The sequence below is a fragment of the Gadus chalcogrammus genome, chromosome 22, assembly GCF_026213295.1.
Source record: "Gadus chalcogrammus isolate NIFS_2021 chromosome 22, NIFS_Gcha_1.0, whole genome shotgun sequence".
Taxonomy (NCBI): Eukaryota; Metazoa; Chordata; class Actinopteri; order Gadiformes; family Gadidae; genus Gadus; species Gadus chalcogrammus.
In genome coordinates, this window is record NC_079433.1 from 4,601,408 (window position 1) to 4,615,299 (window position 13,892).

The following is a 13,892-nucleotide window of genomic DNA, read 5'->3' on the forward strand; positions in this document are numbered from 1 at the left end:
AGCAGACACACACACAGGGGAAAAGTGTGAGCGAGGGATCCGATTGGCTGCTGGATTGTTGTGGACTTTTCCAGAGCTGCCGTGCTGCAGCCCCGAGCGAGCGGAGAGGAGGAGGAGGAGGAGAACAGAGAACACGCACCACCGAAGAGGACATCTCCCTGCACCTCCTTCGTCGTGCACACCAGGCACGTCCGGCACCCGCCGACGACACCGACCCCGCTGGGACAGCAGAGCGACACACGGCGACACTAGGAACCCGGGGACTACGCCACAGACAGACACGTCCCCCGCAACAGGTCCTCGCAGAGTGCCCGGAGGCATCATGAAGACCGGGAAGAGATCCTTCATAGGTAGGTTTGGGATGTGATCCATGACTGGTGTTTGGACTGCCTATTGATGGTGTTGTAGGTAGTCGAGGTGTTATGGTCGTGTGTTCATGTCGTATTTACTAAGATCATGTTGGCTGTCTCTCTTTCTATATCTCTCTCTCTCTCTCTCTCTCTCTCCCTCTCTCTCCTTCGCCTTTCTATCTCTCTCTTTCTCTCTCTACGACCGATCAAATTCATGCTGTTCAATGCGGTTAGCTTCCACTTTGGGTCCAACCCCATCGATCTGATCTCACATAATCGACAAAGCCCTGGTGAACATCTCTCTCCCGTGTCAACACTGAGCATTTCGCTCCCTCCTGACGTCCAGGTCACCATCGCCTGCACATCTCTCTGTATTCATGGACCGGGCCGGTCACCCTGCCTTAACTAGGCACTGGCTGTTTGGTGAGGGCCAGTGTTTCAGCAGGTGTGAGCTTTGGGGCTGTGCTGGCACACGACAGTGTTGTGATACTCTGTAATAATGATCTGTAATGACTTGGCGTCCGTCCCGTAGAGCGGTGGTTGTCAGCACCGGCTGCCTGGAGGCGAGACTAGGTGTCCCGATAAATATGCAACCCAGACACAGAATACGGATGTAATTGGTCTTATTTAGGATCCGCTTTGTTCAGGAAGAATCACTCGGCGTAATGGAAGTTTTCTCGCGATTGGGTCTTGAATTTCTAGGTGGAGATCGCATTGTTGGCTTGGCACCTCAAAGTAGAGTCAGACAGAAACAGGCCTGCTTCAGGAGAGGATCAGATCCTGTAACACTGCGTGGGGAACAGGGGCAGCCTCTGTTTGTTTTCACTTCCTCAATATTTAGACCAATCAGGTTGCGCGGTGGAGCGGTGATTCGTAGGGCATGCGTTACACATAGAGAGATTCCCACCTGGAAACAAACCTGACCGCAGGGTGATCGGGGCTTGGCTTGATGATGAACACAACGCCAGGTAACAGGCACCAGCCAACTTCCCCATTCCCATTCCCTCCCACACACACACTCACATACACAAATCTTCCACCGCCAAATACACAGAGATTTGCTTGTCTGGTTTCCATCAGCAACGCAATGTATCTAAAGGGACAAGCGAGAGGGAAGGCATGGGTGATCGCTGGCCTCATCCAGGCCAGGTACTCAACAGTCTGTATTCGTAGTTATTCTCATTAATTAAGATAACGTACTTCCTTAAACACAGACAGGGAATTCAATTGAGGGGGAAGTAGTGTATTATTTCAGTAAGGGTTAGCTACATAGTACTACAGTAACATAGTACCTCAGTACTAGAGTAGCTACTGTGCCTCCATACTAGAGTACCACAGTACCTCAGTACTAGAGCGGGCTTCTGTAGTATCCGCAATACTCAACACTGAAGTACCACAGTACCTCAGTACTAGAGCCGCTTCTGTAGTATCTGTACAGTACTCAGTACTAAGGTACCTTCCAGTACTTCTTCTGTACCTCCATACTAGAGTATCTTCCAACGGACCGGTGCCTTCCAGAAGTGTTCCTTCCCTCGTACACCGGCCTCTCGTGACCCGAGCCATGCATGGCCGACCAGGTCGACGGACCCAAAACATCACGAGAACGGAGTCCCGCGCCGGCCCTGAGCTGTAGCAGGTCTGCCGGGCGTACGGTTCCTTCTTCTGCGTTCATGCCTCATGTCACGCACCACTGGTTCGTGTCCGGGGAGCCGTGTGAGGCACAGGGATGAAGAGATTGGACCACGGCGTCAATGGTGGACAGCATGGGGTCAGCATGGCACGTTTAGGCCGTAGTGTGTTGTAACAGGACCACTGCCGTGTCACCGGGGAGATGGTGGGATAAGGTGTGGTGGTCGTGTTGTGTTTCAACACTACCCCCGCCCCCATCGTGGAGAGAGCCAGGTCAATTCAGCAAAAGGAGTGATTTGGGTTTGGTGTCAAAACCTTCCTGTACCGATATCAAATGATCACTGTTTTCTATTATTTTAGGCAGAGCAATTTCAAAAGAAACAATCCCCCTCGCCCCAGGGATTAATAAAGATGGTAACCTGAATCTGAAATCACATGAACTTCTTGAAACTTCTGCGCTGGTACAATTCAGGAGAGAGAGAGAGAGAAACATAAGCAGGGTGTAACTCTATTCCCTGGCGTGTAAAAAAAACTCCCAAAACACAAGGGCCTTGAATGCAGGGCTGCGCTAAGTCCTGTGTGAACCGTAGGTCCTCTAAGGTCTGGGTGCCTCTGCTCTCTGTGGAGGGCTCCCCATGGGTCCTTCTGGGCAGCTCAGCAGGTCAACCAGCTGAGGCAGGGGGATCAACACACCAGGGCCAAAAACAAGAGGACCTGGCCGGGTGCTGGTGGAAGAAGTCCTGAGAATGAATAATAGAAGGAAACACGAGGAGACGAGTCGGAAAAAACAACTAAACTGGAGGTTTTGGTCAAGACTTCTAAGGTGTCTCTTGTGAAGGATCTTAGTGTGAGGTAGACCCTTTTAGCTTAGGTACAGTGAATTGATTTTAGATAAATGTCCTCGAGGAGTGAGTAGGGGTTGGAGTGTTTTGCCCGAGGATGCCTCCAGGTACACTGCAGACATGCCGGGATTGGATCCAAAACCTTTAGTCTGGGAGTCATAACCACTATTAGAGCCCGCTACGTCTCTGAGTCAGAGATGCCACGCATCAACAAGACACACATGGTTGCGTAGGGGGGTGCAGCTGAGTCCTTGGTTACTCCTTCGAGCGAGTCACTAATTAGCACTCTCTCAGAGACACACACACACACATACACACACACTCAGACACATCTGCGGGAGCCAAGTCTCAATTGCGGTTACCTAAGGCTCAGCCTGGCAAACAATTGATCATCAAGGACATTTGGTTCGCCTGCATGGGTTACTCATCCACTCTTTTGTGCTCTCAACACACACACACACACACAAAGACAAACACACACACAGACACAGTCACACACACCCACACAACAGCCCCCTCCCTCCCCAGACCTTTAACAGTTACGGCATCAATGGGCACCACAGACAGGCACACGATACATGCAAGCCCCTGGACCATGAAGCGCTGAATAAAGGAAACGGAGCAAGGTTGGACGATGGATGAGTGGTGAGCGTAGGGGGGCTGGATCAGGCAGGTATACGAGGGGTCGGTGGGGGGCTGGAGGGGTAGGGTGGAGGTTAAGGGAGGGGCGGGGGCAGTGTAGCAGCAAGGGTATTGGGTAACTCCCAGACGAAAAGGTACTGTTTTCAATCCCCCAATGTACGCAGGGTTTCACAAATAGGCTCCCTTGGGTAAGATGCCTTAAAGCACCAACCTGCCTGCCTATTCAGTCCCCAGTGACAAGTATCTGAATTTGATATTTTGAATATAAAGATTGCGTCGTTTTGTAGCCAAAAGATGCTGGGTTTGATTGCCATTGCCTGCAGAAACCCTTTTAGGCCTTTTTAAGCGAGATGAACTTACTCTCTACCGGCCATCTACCATACTGCTCATGGCCAGCCGTGTCTTTAATGACGACGAAACAACAGTCTTTTCTAATTAATACTTTTTTGTATGACCGCCCCATAAACAGAAGATCGGCTTATATTATTTTCACTTAATTTATACTTCACTGGCCCAATAACCCTTCCCATTTGGGCTCAGTTCCTTCTTTAAACAGTGCAGCTGCAAGAAAAGGTATCAAAACGGATAGGGGAAAAGGGAGGCTGATTCTGAAAATAATTTTGTTAAAAGTGTCTCCTTAATAATTGTGTGGTGGGGGTAAGAAATTGTAGTGTGTTGGAAATAGCTCCCAGTAGAAAGGTTCTGAACTCGAACCCCTGCCTGCTCCTCAATGACTGCCATGCATCTGTATTTACTGCAAGTCCCTTGGGATAGAAGTGCCAGACCCCCTCAAGATCAAAACATCCCAGAATAAACACACACACAGTGGTGGTTGTCAAAGCAACGCCGAATCTGGGAAGGGGCCGCCGGGTCGCTGGTGGAGGTTTTACCGGCACTGCTGGAGTGGATATGGTGACTCATCATGGGAGTTGTTTTAATCAACGGGGCTGCAGCCTCCACCGCGTTCGTCCCTGGCATCGATCCCACGGGCCGGCGGAAGGGCCGCCCGCCAAATACAATGAGTTCTAATCGATCATGTTGTTTCACCGGCACGGAGCTGTCGTTTGAGAACGGGTAAAAGGGCGGTTGCAGCACTTGTGAGTCGGGACTTCAAACCACCTCGGGTTTCAAACCAGCCGATGCGTCCTAAATGGACGTTTGGATATCGGGACCGAGAAGCAAGCTTCATATGGATTGGTCTGATCAACTTGCACGGCTATTTTTATCAAATAATCTATTTGTGTTTCAATCCATGTGCAGCAGATGCAGCGAAAGAGTCATCTTTTCCCCATGACAGATGCCTGCGCCTTGACTCATAGCAAAATATTCAGGAAGCAGAAACACCACCCGGTCGTAACCATCAGGTCGGATCAGTTCTGCTGAAACCAGCCAACAACTATTCAAATAATCACAAACAAACCGAGTGCCACTGGGCAGGAACGTCTGACCTTATAAAACCTTTTTGAACAATAACATTTCAGGACAGCATGCTGGTAAAAGTGGCCGTCTGATACAGAGAGCCCGGTGGTTTCACAGCGGCCTGAGTCACCGCTCAGTCACTCAGGGCTCATTGCCAACCCGATGGGCTGAGGGAATGTGCTTTCTTCACATCTTCCTCTTAGCTCTGAGGAAGAAGAAGAAGAAGAAGAAGTAGCGACCGCAGCACACCTCGGCCGGGCTGGGTTCATGCCAGTGAAGTGATGATGCAAGTCACATGGCGTCCGTCTGACATGTGAGCCACTATGAAAGAGTCCCTGTTTGGCCCCAGGCCCTTCTCTCTCTGACGCCGACGCTGGTGTGGGTGAGTTAAAGTTGTGACAGTGTGGACTGTCAGGGAGAGAGAGGGCTTCTTTGTTGTTGTTATTATAAGGCCCACGGACATTCATTCGTTTGGTTAATAGGGGACGTCTCTTTTTGTAGTGATGATGTAGATAAAGGCTAAGTGGACCACAGCTGGTGCTCACGGGGGTTGTGTTGTTAGGCTTTAATGCTGAACATGAACATGAAGCCATATATAGCCCTAAAGGTCAATTCATAGTTTCGGCCATGACCTTTCCCAACGGAAACTATTGGTGTTGACCTGGACACATTTGGACTTATGGTTGGTCACAGTTCAAATACTGTAATGTTTCACATTTACGCGTTTTCCCTTGTGGAAGATTGTAACAAACTTGAGGCATGTAAATAAATATCACTCGCACCTATGAAAAAAACCAGTGTATTTTGTTATATTAGCATTTTTTCCGTTTGACGTATAGTCTACAGTTGATCTATTTATATGTACAGTAAATGAACAGATACAAATCTTCCAGTGGCGTTTTCCATTAAACGAATGGCTTCTCGACAATCGTCTGCATCTTTCCACTCCAATCTGCGGGTTGTCTCGCGTCACCTCTCGCCACCCCGCAGGCGCACGGCGGAAGCCAGTGAAGGAATCCCGTCCCGTGACATCACATTCGGCAGGCGTTGCCCCTGGTTACGAGTGATGTCAACGCAGTGTTTCAGCCCCTTCGGACCCGCCCACTCCGGTGTACCACGTGCTCCGTATATAACAGCTCGTCCGCCTCCTCCAGTGGGCACTGCAGCGGTATTCCCAACTCGACGTCAGACCGCGCTTATTGGGGGACCATTACGCGTGACCAAAACAAGGATTACATCTTCTATTCGGATACATCCATTATTTTTTTAATTGCCTCAACATGGCAGTGACCGAGGCGAGCTGTGACATGACTTACTGCAAGATGAGGGGTTTTGCATCCGTACTTACTGGTGAGCTATATCGATGACACCGCGACTGGTATAGTTGTGAATGAGCGGCAGTGTGTGTGTGTGCGTGTGCGTGTGTGTGTGTGTGTGGTGATCATGAATGAGTATTCCGCTGTTTCGGGTTTTATTTCAATGTTGCATAAAGCGCGGTGACAGAGGGGATGTTGAAACGGAACCGCAATACCTAACGGCAACGATTCTGTTTGATTACCATTTGACCTCCCCTATAGGGTTTTCGTTCATACAAAAAATACTAAATGGTCAAACTTGTCAACGGAACATAAGCGTTTTCATAATACTCGACTAATTCAGTGTGACTATGCTGGCATGCCAGGAAAAATTCCTTAAAGATTGAGACGTTCAACGGTGATAGTGGCTAAAGGAATGGTTGCGTAACCGCTCCGCGGCCCATGCGCAAATGTAACGCAGCGGCACATAACGCTCTCATATATTATACATTATGGGTTGCTATCGTCCCCACGGTCGTGTTTGAGCTATTTACCTTGCTGCTATACTGACAGTGTGTTTCGCACCGCACTGAGTAAGCAGTGCGTGCCTTGACAAGCCACCGTATTGACGTAGGTGTGTGTGTGTTTGTGTGTGTGTTTGCGCGCGTGTGTTCCTTTCTTTGCCCACAGCCTTCATTAAGGAGAGAAAGATGGGACTCAACGACTTCATCCAGAGGCTGGTCTCATCGCCACACATCTGCCAACAGTGAGTAGGCATTCAAATACCACCTATATTTACCACGGACCAGGATCCAGTCTGTAAAAAAGAAAAAGTGAACTGAATAATCTAATGTCCGTGCGCTGTCACGGAGGGCGTGATTGCACACCGTGCTTTTATAGTTGTGTTTGCTCAGTGCGGGTACGTTGTGTATGCACAGTGGTCCTCGTTGCACGGAACCCGTTTGGCTGCACATTTTTCCCTGAAACCAAGCTCCTTATCGCGTCTCCGAGAAGGTGAAGAAAGTATTAAGGGAACCAGGAATAGACGCTTTCATGACGAACTACTCCTCTGGCTCACTTGCGCCTAATCACCTTTTCTGCAGCCTAAATCCCCTCTGTCCTCGAGACGGGAATAAACCTGTAATTAAATTATTACCGCGGGATCACTGCATTATCCCGCGAGAGCGGTGACCTCCTCCACGCTCGTAAGTGCGTTCGCATTGAACACCGACTAGGACACCCTCAACTCACACTATTCAGCATACCATAATAGTAACGATACAATTATAATAATAACAAGGTGATTATCTACCTTTGTTGGTGTTTTGGTTTGATCCGACCGAAAGCGTTCCGACGGCAGGTCAGCTTTATAAGTAGTACGTCTGAGACGGGATAAGGACAGGTCCGTTCCCAGGCCGTGAGCCGGTTCATCCGCTGCAGTACACCCCAGGGGTTAATTCACTTAATAGGACGGGGGACTTTTCTTTAGATCATCAAGTCTGTTCTGCAGAGCAGATGGCGTTTTTACTGTCGCCGGGAAGCCAGGCCAAATGAAGTCCAGTCGTAACATATTCGGTCGTCATTTTATTTTAACACACACTGATGCAAGTTTTATCTAAAAGTGTTCTCCCTCCCTTCCTATCTCCCATTCTCTCTCCCGCCTTCTTTATCATTCTCTCCTCTCTCCGCCTCCCTCTTCATCATTCCCCCACTCTCTCTCTCCCTCTCTACCCCCCCCCCTTTCTCCCATCCCCTCATCTCCCTCCCTCTCTCCCACTCCTCTCTCTCCATCTATCTCTCTACCGCCCCCTAATCTCTCTCTCTCTCTCTCTCTCTCTCTCTCTCTCTCTCTCTCTCTCTCTCTCTCTCTCTCTCTCTCTCTCTCTCTCTCTCTCTCTCTCTCTCTCTCTCTCTCTCTCTCTCTCTCTCTCTCTCTCTCCCACCCCCTGCAGTGCGGAAGTCAACAACTTCATGAAGATTGACGAGCACCCCAACGAGGACATCGAACAGGCCATCCTGAGAGACGGACAGGTGCACTCTCCGACCCAGTCACCGTTCCCTCCTTTGGGAAGCGTACACATGCGTTCTAATGTGTTCTGATGTGTGCCGTGTCCGTGTCCTCATATCATACGGTTGCTTTCTTTCAGTTATACCTGACCTCCAGGACCTCGCTGGCTGAGGAGACTCAGTAAGTGCTATTGTTACCTCCATTTCTAAAGAGAAGGTTAGGTTAGGTTATTTATTCGAGAGGGGAAATGAATCAAGGAATCAAGGAAATCTCTCTCTCTCTCTGTGTTTTCTCTGTGTGTGTGTTTTTAACCTCATCCTAAACGCTCCGTGTTGTTCCTCAACAGGATCAAACCCTCCGATTTCGACTACCTAAAAATCATTGGCAAAGGCAGCTTCGGAAAGGTGAGGTTTTTTTCCCCAACTCACACTGCCTGAAGCCTCGACATCCCTTTATAGTCGTTGTGACGTCGTCACGGCTGAATCTGCTCGCTAATGCTTACCCGCCGACCTTCTATCCATGTGTCAGGTTCTGCTAGCCAGGCACAAGGAGACGACCAACTACTACGCTGTCAAGGTGCTGCAGAAGAAGATCATCATGAAGAAGAAGGAGGTGAGAGTCTCTCCCCCCCCCCCGCTTGCCCCTTCATCTTTCAAACACACAGCCCCTGATCTCTACAGGCCTGCCGATACTTGGACGCATTCATACTAACCCGACCGAAGGGGAACGTATAATATAATAAACATATACATTTACATTATTGATTATGAATTGTTATCATATCGGTAGACCTACACCCTAATTACAATTTCAGATTAGTTAAGAACATCTGGTTAGTATTCGACATAAACTCATAACTTTAGTATTACGGCGTATAGTTTGTCATCATATTATTTTCATATGCATACTTCCTGTATGGCTTGCTCAAATGTGTATCATAGGCCATGTGTACACATCCTACCTTTACTCATACCTGTACATCCTGTGTTGCAGCAAAGACACATCATGGCCGAGCGCAGTGTGCTCATGAAGAACATCAAGCATCCCTTCCTGGTGGGCCTCCACTACTCCTTCCAGACCACAGACAAGCTCTACTTCGTCCTCGACTACGTCAACGGCGGAGAGGTAGGACCTGCGCCATCTTCTGGTCCATGCAGAGACTCCCTGACCATACGGACACGAAATTTGCTGTTTTACTTAAAATACTAACTTATCATTTGATTTATTTCTTCGCCCCGTAGCTCTTCTACCATCTACAGAGGGAGAGGATTTTCCTGGAGCCCCGAGCAAGGTTCTACGCGGCGGAAATTGCCAGCGCCCTCGGCTACCTGCACGCTTTACACATCGTCTACAGGTGCGTTATGAGCCGGACTACAGTGCCCTCTAGGGGACTTTTGAAAAAATGCAATTACATGCTACATTTGGTAATGGGACATTTGGAACGAAATCAATATCAATCTGATGTATTATATCAAAAATTAAATGGAAATGGATTATCAATCAATTGAATTAAATCAATTATTACTTTAGTAATGATTAAATATACATTAAATTATATCATATCATTTAATTAAATTAAGAAAAGTAGGATATATTAATCATTTTGTCTTTCGACCACAGGGACTTGAAGCCAGAGAACATACTGCTAGACTCCTCGGGTCATATCGTCCTCACAGACTTTGGACTCTGCAAAGAAGGTCTGGAGGACAACAGCACCACCTCCACCTTCTGTGGCACCCCGGAGGTAAAGACCACACACCACCACCCTCCTTGACACACGCTATATAAAAACATAACTAGCTAAATAACTTTAAATAGTTAAGGAGGATAACAGAGCGGCTATGTTGATGGTTCTGTATATGTTGTGGTTTGCAGTACCTGGCTTGTGTTGATGGTTCCGTTGTTGTTGTTGTTTGCAGTACCTGGCTTGTGTTGATGGTTCTGTTGTTGTTGTTTGCAGTACCTGGCTTGTGTTGATGGTTCTGTTGTTGTTGTTTGCAGTACCTGGCTTGTGTTGATGGTTCTGTTGTTGTTGTTGTTGTTGTTTGCAGTACCTGGCCCCTGAGGTGCTCCAGAAGCAGGCATACGACCGCACGGTGGACTGGTGGTGCCTGGGCTCCGTGCTCTACGAGATGCTCTATGGCCTGGTGAGACAGCTTACTCATCGGGTTGATGTTTTTAATCTCCTATAACGTCTTTAGACAGAATCGCAATGCTTCGCATAGCCCTGGCTGCCATAAGCTCACTCACAATAATGATGTTGTGATTTTAATGTTACACTATTCACCACGTTGTTGATTTGTATTTACGGGCTTTATGAAATCAATAGAGGCCTCGTAGCAAAGTACATTCATATTATCGTCTTTTTTAAATGATAACCTTTTGAATTATTATAATCACTATATTTGGCCCTTGGTTTTTCCCGGAGCCATAAAGGGATCCAAACAGACTGAAGCATATTGATCCTTAAGTCTGTATGCTCCAGCACTCTGTTATAAAGAGGTTTCCGTGCAGCGAAGGGAGGATGTAACCGAGTGTTTGTGGGTTTCCTCAGCCGCCGTTCTACAGCCGCAACACGGCCGAGATGTACCACAACATCCTGCACAAGGCCCCCGTGCTCAAGCCCAACGTGTCCAACTCTGGCCGGGAGCTTCTGGAAGGTCTGCTGCAGAAGGACCGCACCAAGAGGCTGGGCTCCAAGGACGACTTTGTGAGTCCACAACGTCGCTTTTAAAGACCCCCGATCTGACCCTTTACGTTAGTGACATCACGAGTGGGACCGCTCATCCCAGACTTATTATTGGTGGATCCGCTGGCCAGGGGGACTCTACCGAGAGTGTGCTCATTCAAACATCTTAATGGACAGGACACTCCCACTTGTGATGTCACTACAGGGAAGGGATTTAAAGCTAGTTTGTGCGTTGAGAGCTGCGTGTTAAATCTGTGTTCTGTGGCTGGTCTGACCGAGTGTGTGTGTGACACTACAGCTGGAGCTTCAGCATCACTCCTTCTTCTCGCCCATCAACTGGGACGACCTGATGGCCAGGAAAATCACCCCTCCATTCATCCCCTCAGTGGTACGTCCTAACTCTTTTTGTACAATCACGATTTTAGTAGGGTTTATAATCTCTTTATTTTTATAATATATAAATATAATTGAATGCACAAAAAAAGTCAGGGTTCTCAACTGAAAGATAAAACGATATCACAAGTGCTAATGTTACCATGACAACACAAAATAAGCAGATCATGTAAACAGTAGGTTTATTGTTTTTTTTCATAATTTTCACTAACGAATAGGATAGGGAACGACAAGTAGCATAGGGCCACAGGTGGGAATCGAACCAGGGTCGCTACAAGGCGTGTTGCCTACATGGTTAGCGTAATAGCGGGTTGAGTCACTGATCCATCCAGAGCCGGATGCATCGTTATGCCTTGAACCTGGACACTAACGGGTCGTTCCTCCTCCACAGAGCGGCCCCACCGACCTGCGGCACTTTGACACCGAGTTCACCCACCTCCCCGTGAGCGGCTCCCTGCTCAACTCCGACAGCCTGGCCGTGACCAACAGCGTCCGGGAGGCGGCCGGCGCCTTCCCGGGCTTTTCGTACGGACCCCCGGTCGACCACCTCATGTGAAGCCTCCCACCTGACCACCTGACCACCTGTCCCCCTAACCGCCACACTCCATCCATCCGTCCATCCCTGGCCCTGCCCGAGTGCTGGAGACAGACTCAACGGCACGGCTCAACCAGGGGGAACCACGACGTGGGCGAAGGTGCCTGTGGGACATTCCGCATGGGGGTGCGGGTGTTGGTACGATCCCGTCGGACGTGGTCGATGCAGACAGACGCAGATCTCACAGGGGACCAACTTAATGAATAGGCGGGGATCGCTTGTCCTCCGTGATTGAATCCCCTTCGCCACCACGACATCCTGGACCACCCGAAAGGCCCGCGACTGACTTTGAAAAGGGTGCAAAGCTTAGAAACTAGAATGGGCGTTTATTTATTTTTTTACGACTGAAAGACTGAAAATAGCCTCTTTTTGTTTTTTTGCTGGTGGAGGCGACCGGAAGAGGAAGTGCCTGAGGTTCTAAAGGCAGTGTTGAAGGAACCCAAAGAGCCGTTTTTGACCCTCCCAGTGGGCGTTGGGGCGCATGTGACTGGCTCTGATATCATCACTGTTGTTTTACTTGGTTTTATATTGTGAATGCTCTTGTTGCACTCGAGGAAAGGAGGGGTCAGTTCTCAGCTGCCACGGTAACGACAGCTGCGGGTCTTCCCCGCCCCATAAGTGACGTCACTATTTTAGAACAAAATGGCATTCCACAGAAATGTAGTAGGTATACCCAACAATATGTGTCCTGTTCATTCCCTCCCCAACGCTGACCATTCCTCAGAAGAACAAAAGAAGAGTGTTCTGTATTAAACGAAAATGACATTGTTACCAAATTATTATTACGTTTAACCAACTGCAACCATTCACTGTTTACGTTTAAATACTCTGTACACACTGGTTCTTAACGTAATAGATAAATGTTGAAGAATGAATCCGGTCTAGGATGGACTATTTTCCTACATTTGACTTTTTACATCTTTTATTTTAATATGCAACGATACAAACATGTGTTGACCTAAACAGAGCTGTGTTTTCAGGCTTTCTGAAATTCCTTTCATATCAAAAGAGAATCAGTCGATTCAGCAATAACGTTGTAGTGTAACAAAACTAAAACAAAATGGATGCTCCCGCTCATCAGCCTCGTGGACACCGGCCAAACCCCGGCCTCGCGGGTTCACGTTCGTTTTAACTCTGCAGATCGTTTTGAAATGCAAACTTGAATATCTGGATGGTCAAACGAGATAACCCATTCCGCCCCTTCAGACCTGTCCTTATCTACCGTACTAATTGTCAATGAAGCATCCTTCACAGATACGTACGATTCTAGACGATAGCGAGTAACTGTGAATGTCTTGTGCCTGACCCATGAACATGCATAGCAACATGCGTGTACAACAAATAAAGCCCACATGTTAGCAACATATGATCTATACATGTAGAGCTACGTGTATAGTTCATATCGTCAACCTGTAGTCCTACCAGCTGCTCTTCTAGAAACGGATCTGGAGATAGTTCTGCTCCAGCAGCTTTTGTCCAGAACTAAAACACGGAGCTGACACCAAAATCCATCACCACTATTACATGATTCATTAAAAAAAAAAAGTGCAATAATAGTAATAACAACTAGTGGAGATATAGGAAAAAAAATCTGAGTGTAAATTATAATTTATAGAAATTAAATGATTGAGGTGTGTAGTTTAAGGGGGTTAATATAAATACATTTTAGGTCCACCCATTTGTAAAAGGAAAAGTGTAAATATATATTTTAGTCTGGAAATATGAATGGCTACATAAAGAGGTTGTGCTTTTTTTACTGAGTACACGGCAGTCATGCATTTCTAGACAGTTCTTCCACATTTGGAGGCTTTACTCATCCCTTTCCGGCATTTTTGTTTCATGTATATTTATTCACCCACAAGTGTATGTTTATTGTACCACAACTGTGTACACCTGGGGTAACTGTCCATGTTACATGAAAATAATATTTATCTGTTACCTATTCCAGCAGTGGTTAATAAATAAAATAAATCTAATGAAAATACTCACCGCGTTGGCTTCAGATTTTTCTTTGACATGAAAGAATTTTC

At 47.7% G+C, this 13,892-nt stretch overlaps 1 protein-coding gene across 2 annotated transcripts; it reads left to right on the forward strand.

Annotated features, from left to right (window-relative positions):
- Positions 1-205: 205 nt before the first annotated feature.
- On the forward strand, positions 206-13,472 carry si:ch211-195b13.1 (STKc_SGK domain-containing protein). Of its 2 annotated transcripts, none has more exons than XM_056583049.1 (13): positions 206-350; positions 6,868-6,943; positions 8,130-8,208; positions 8,325-8,365; positions 8,532-8,589; positions 8,714-8,797; positions 9,179-9,310; positions 9,427-9,539; positions 9,806-9,929; positions 10,237-10,332; positions 10,740-10,895; positions 11,173-11,262; positions 11,659-13,472. In XM_056583049.1, the coding sequence occupies exons 1-13, from the start codon at positions 323-325 to the stop codon at positions 11,821-11,823; spliced, it is 1,242 nt and encodes a 413-aa protein (XP_056439024.1). In that variant the 5' UTR covers positions 206-322; the 3' UTR covers positions 11,824-13,472. The 2 variants fall into 2 exon arrangements, with proteins under 2 accessions (XP_056439024.1, XP_056439023.1); XM_056583048.1 differs by lacking the exon at positions 206-350 and adding an exon at positions 6,046-6,232.
- Positions 13,473-13,892: the final 420 nt, after the last annotated feature.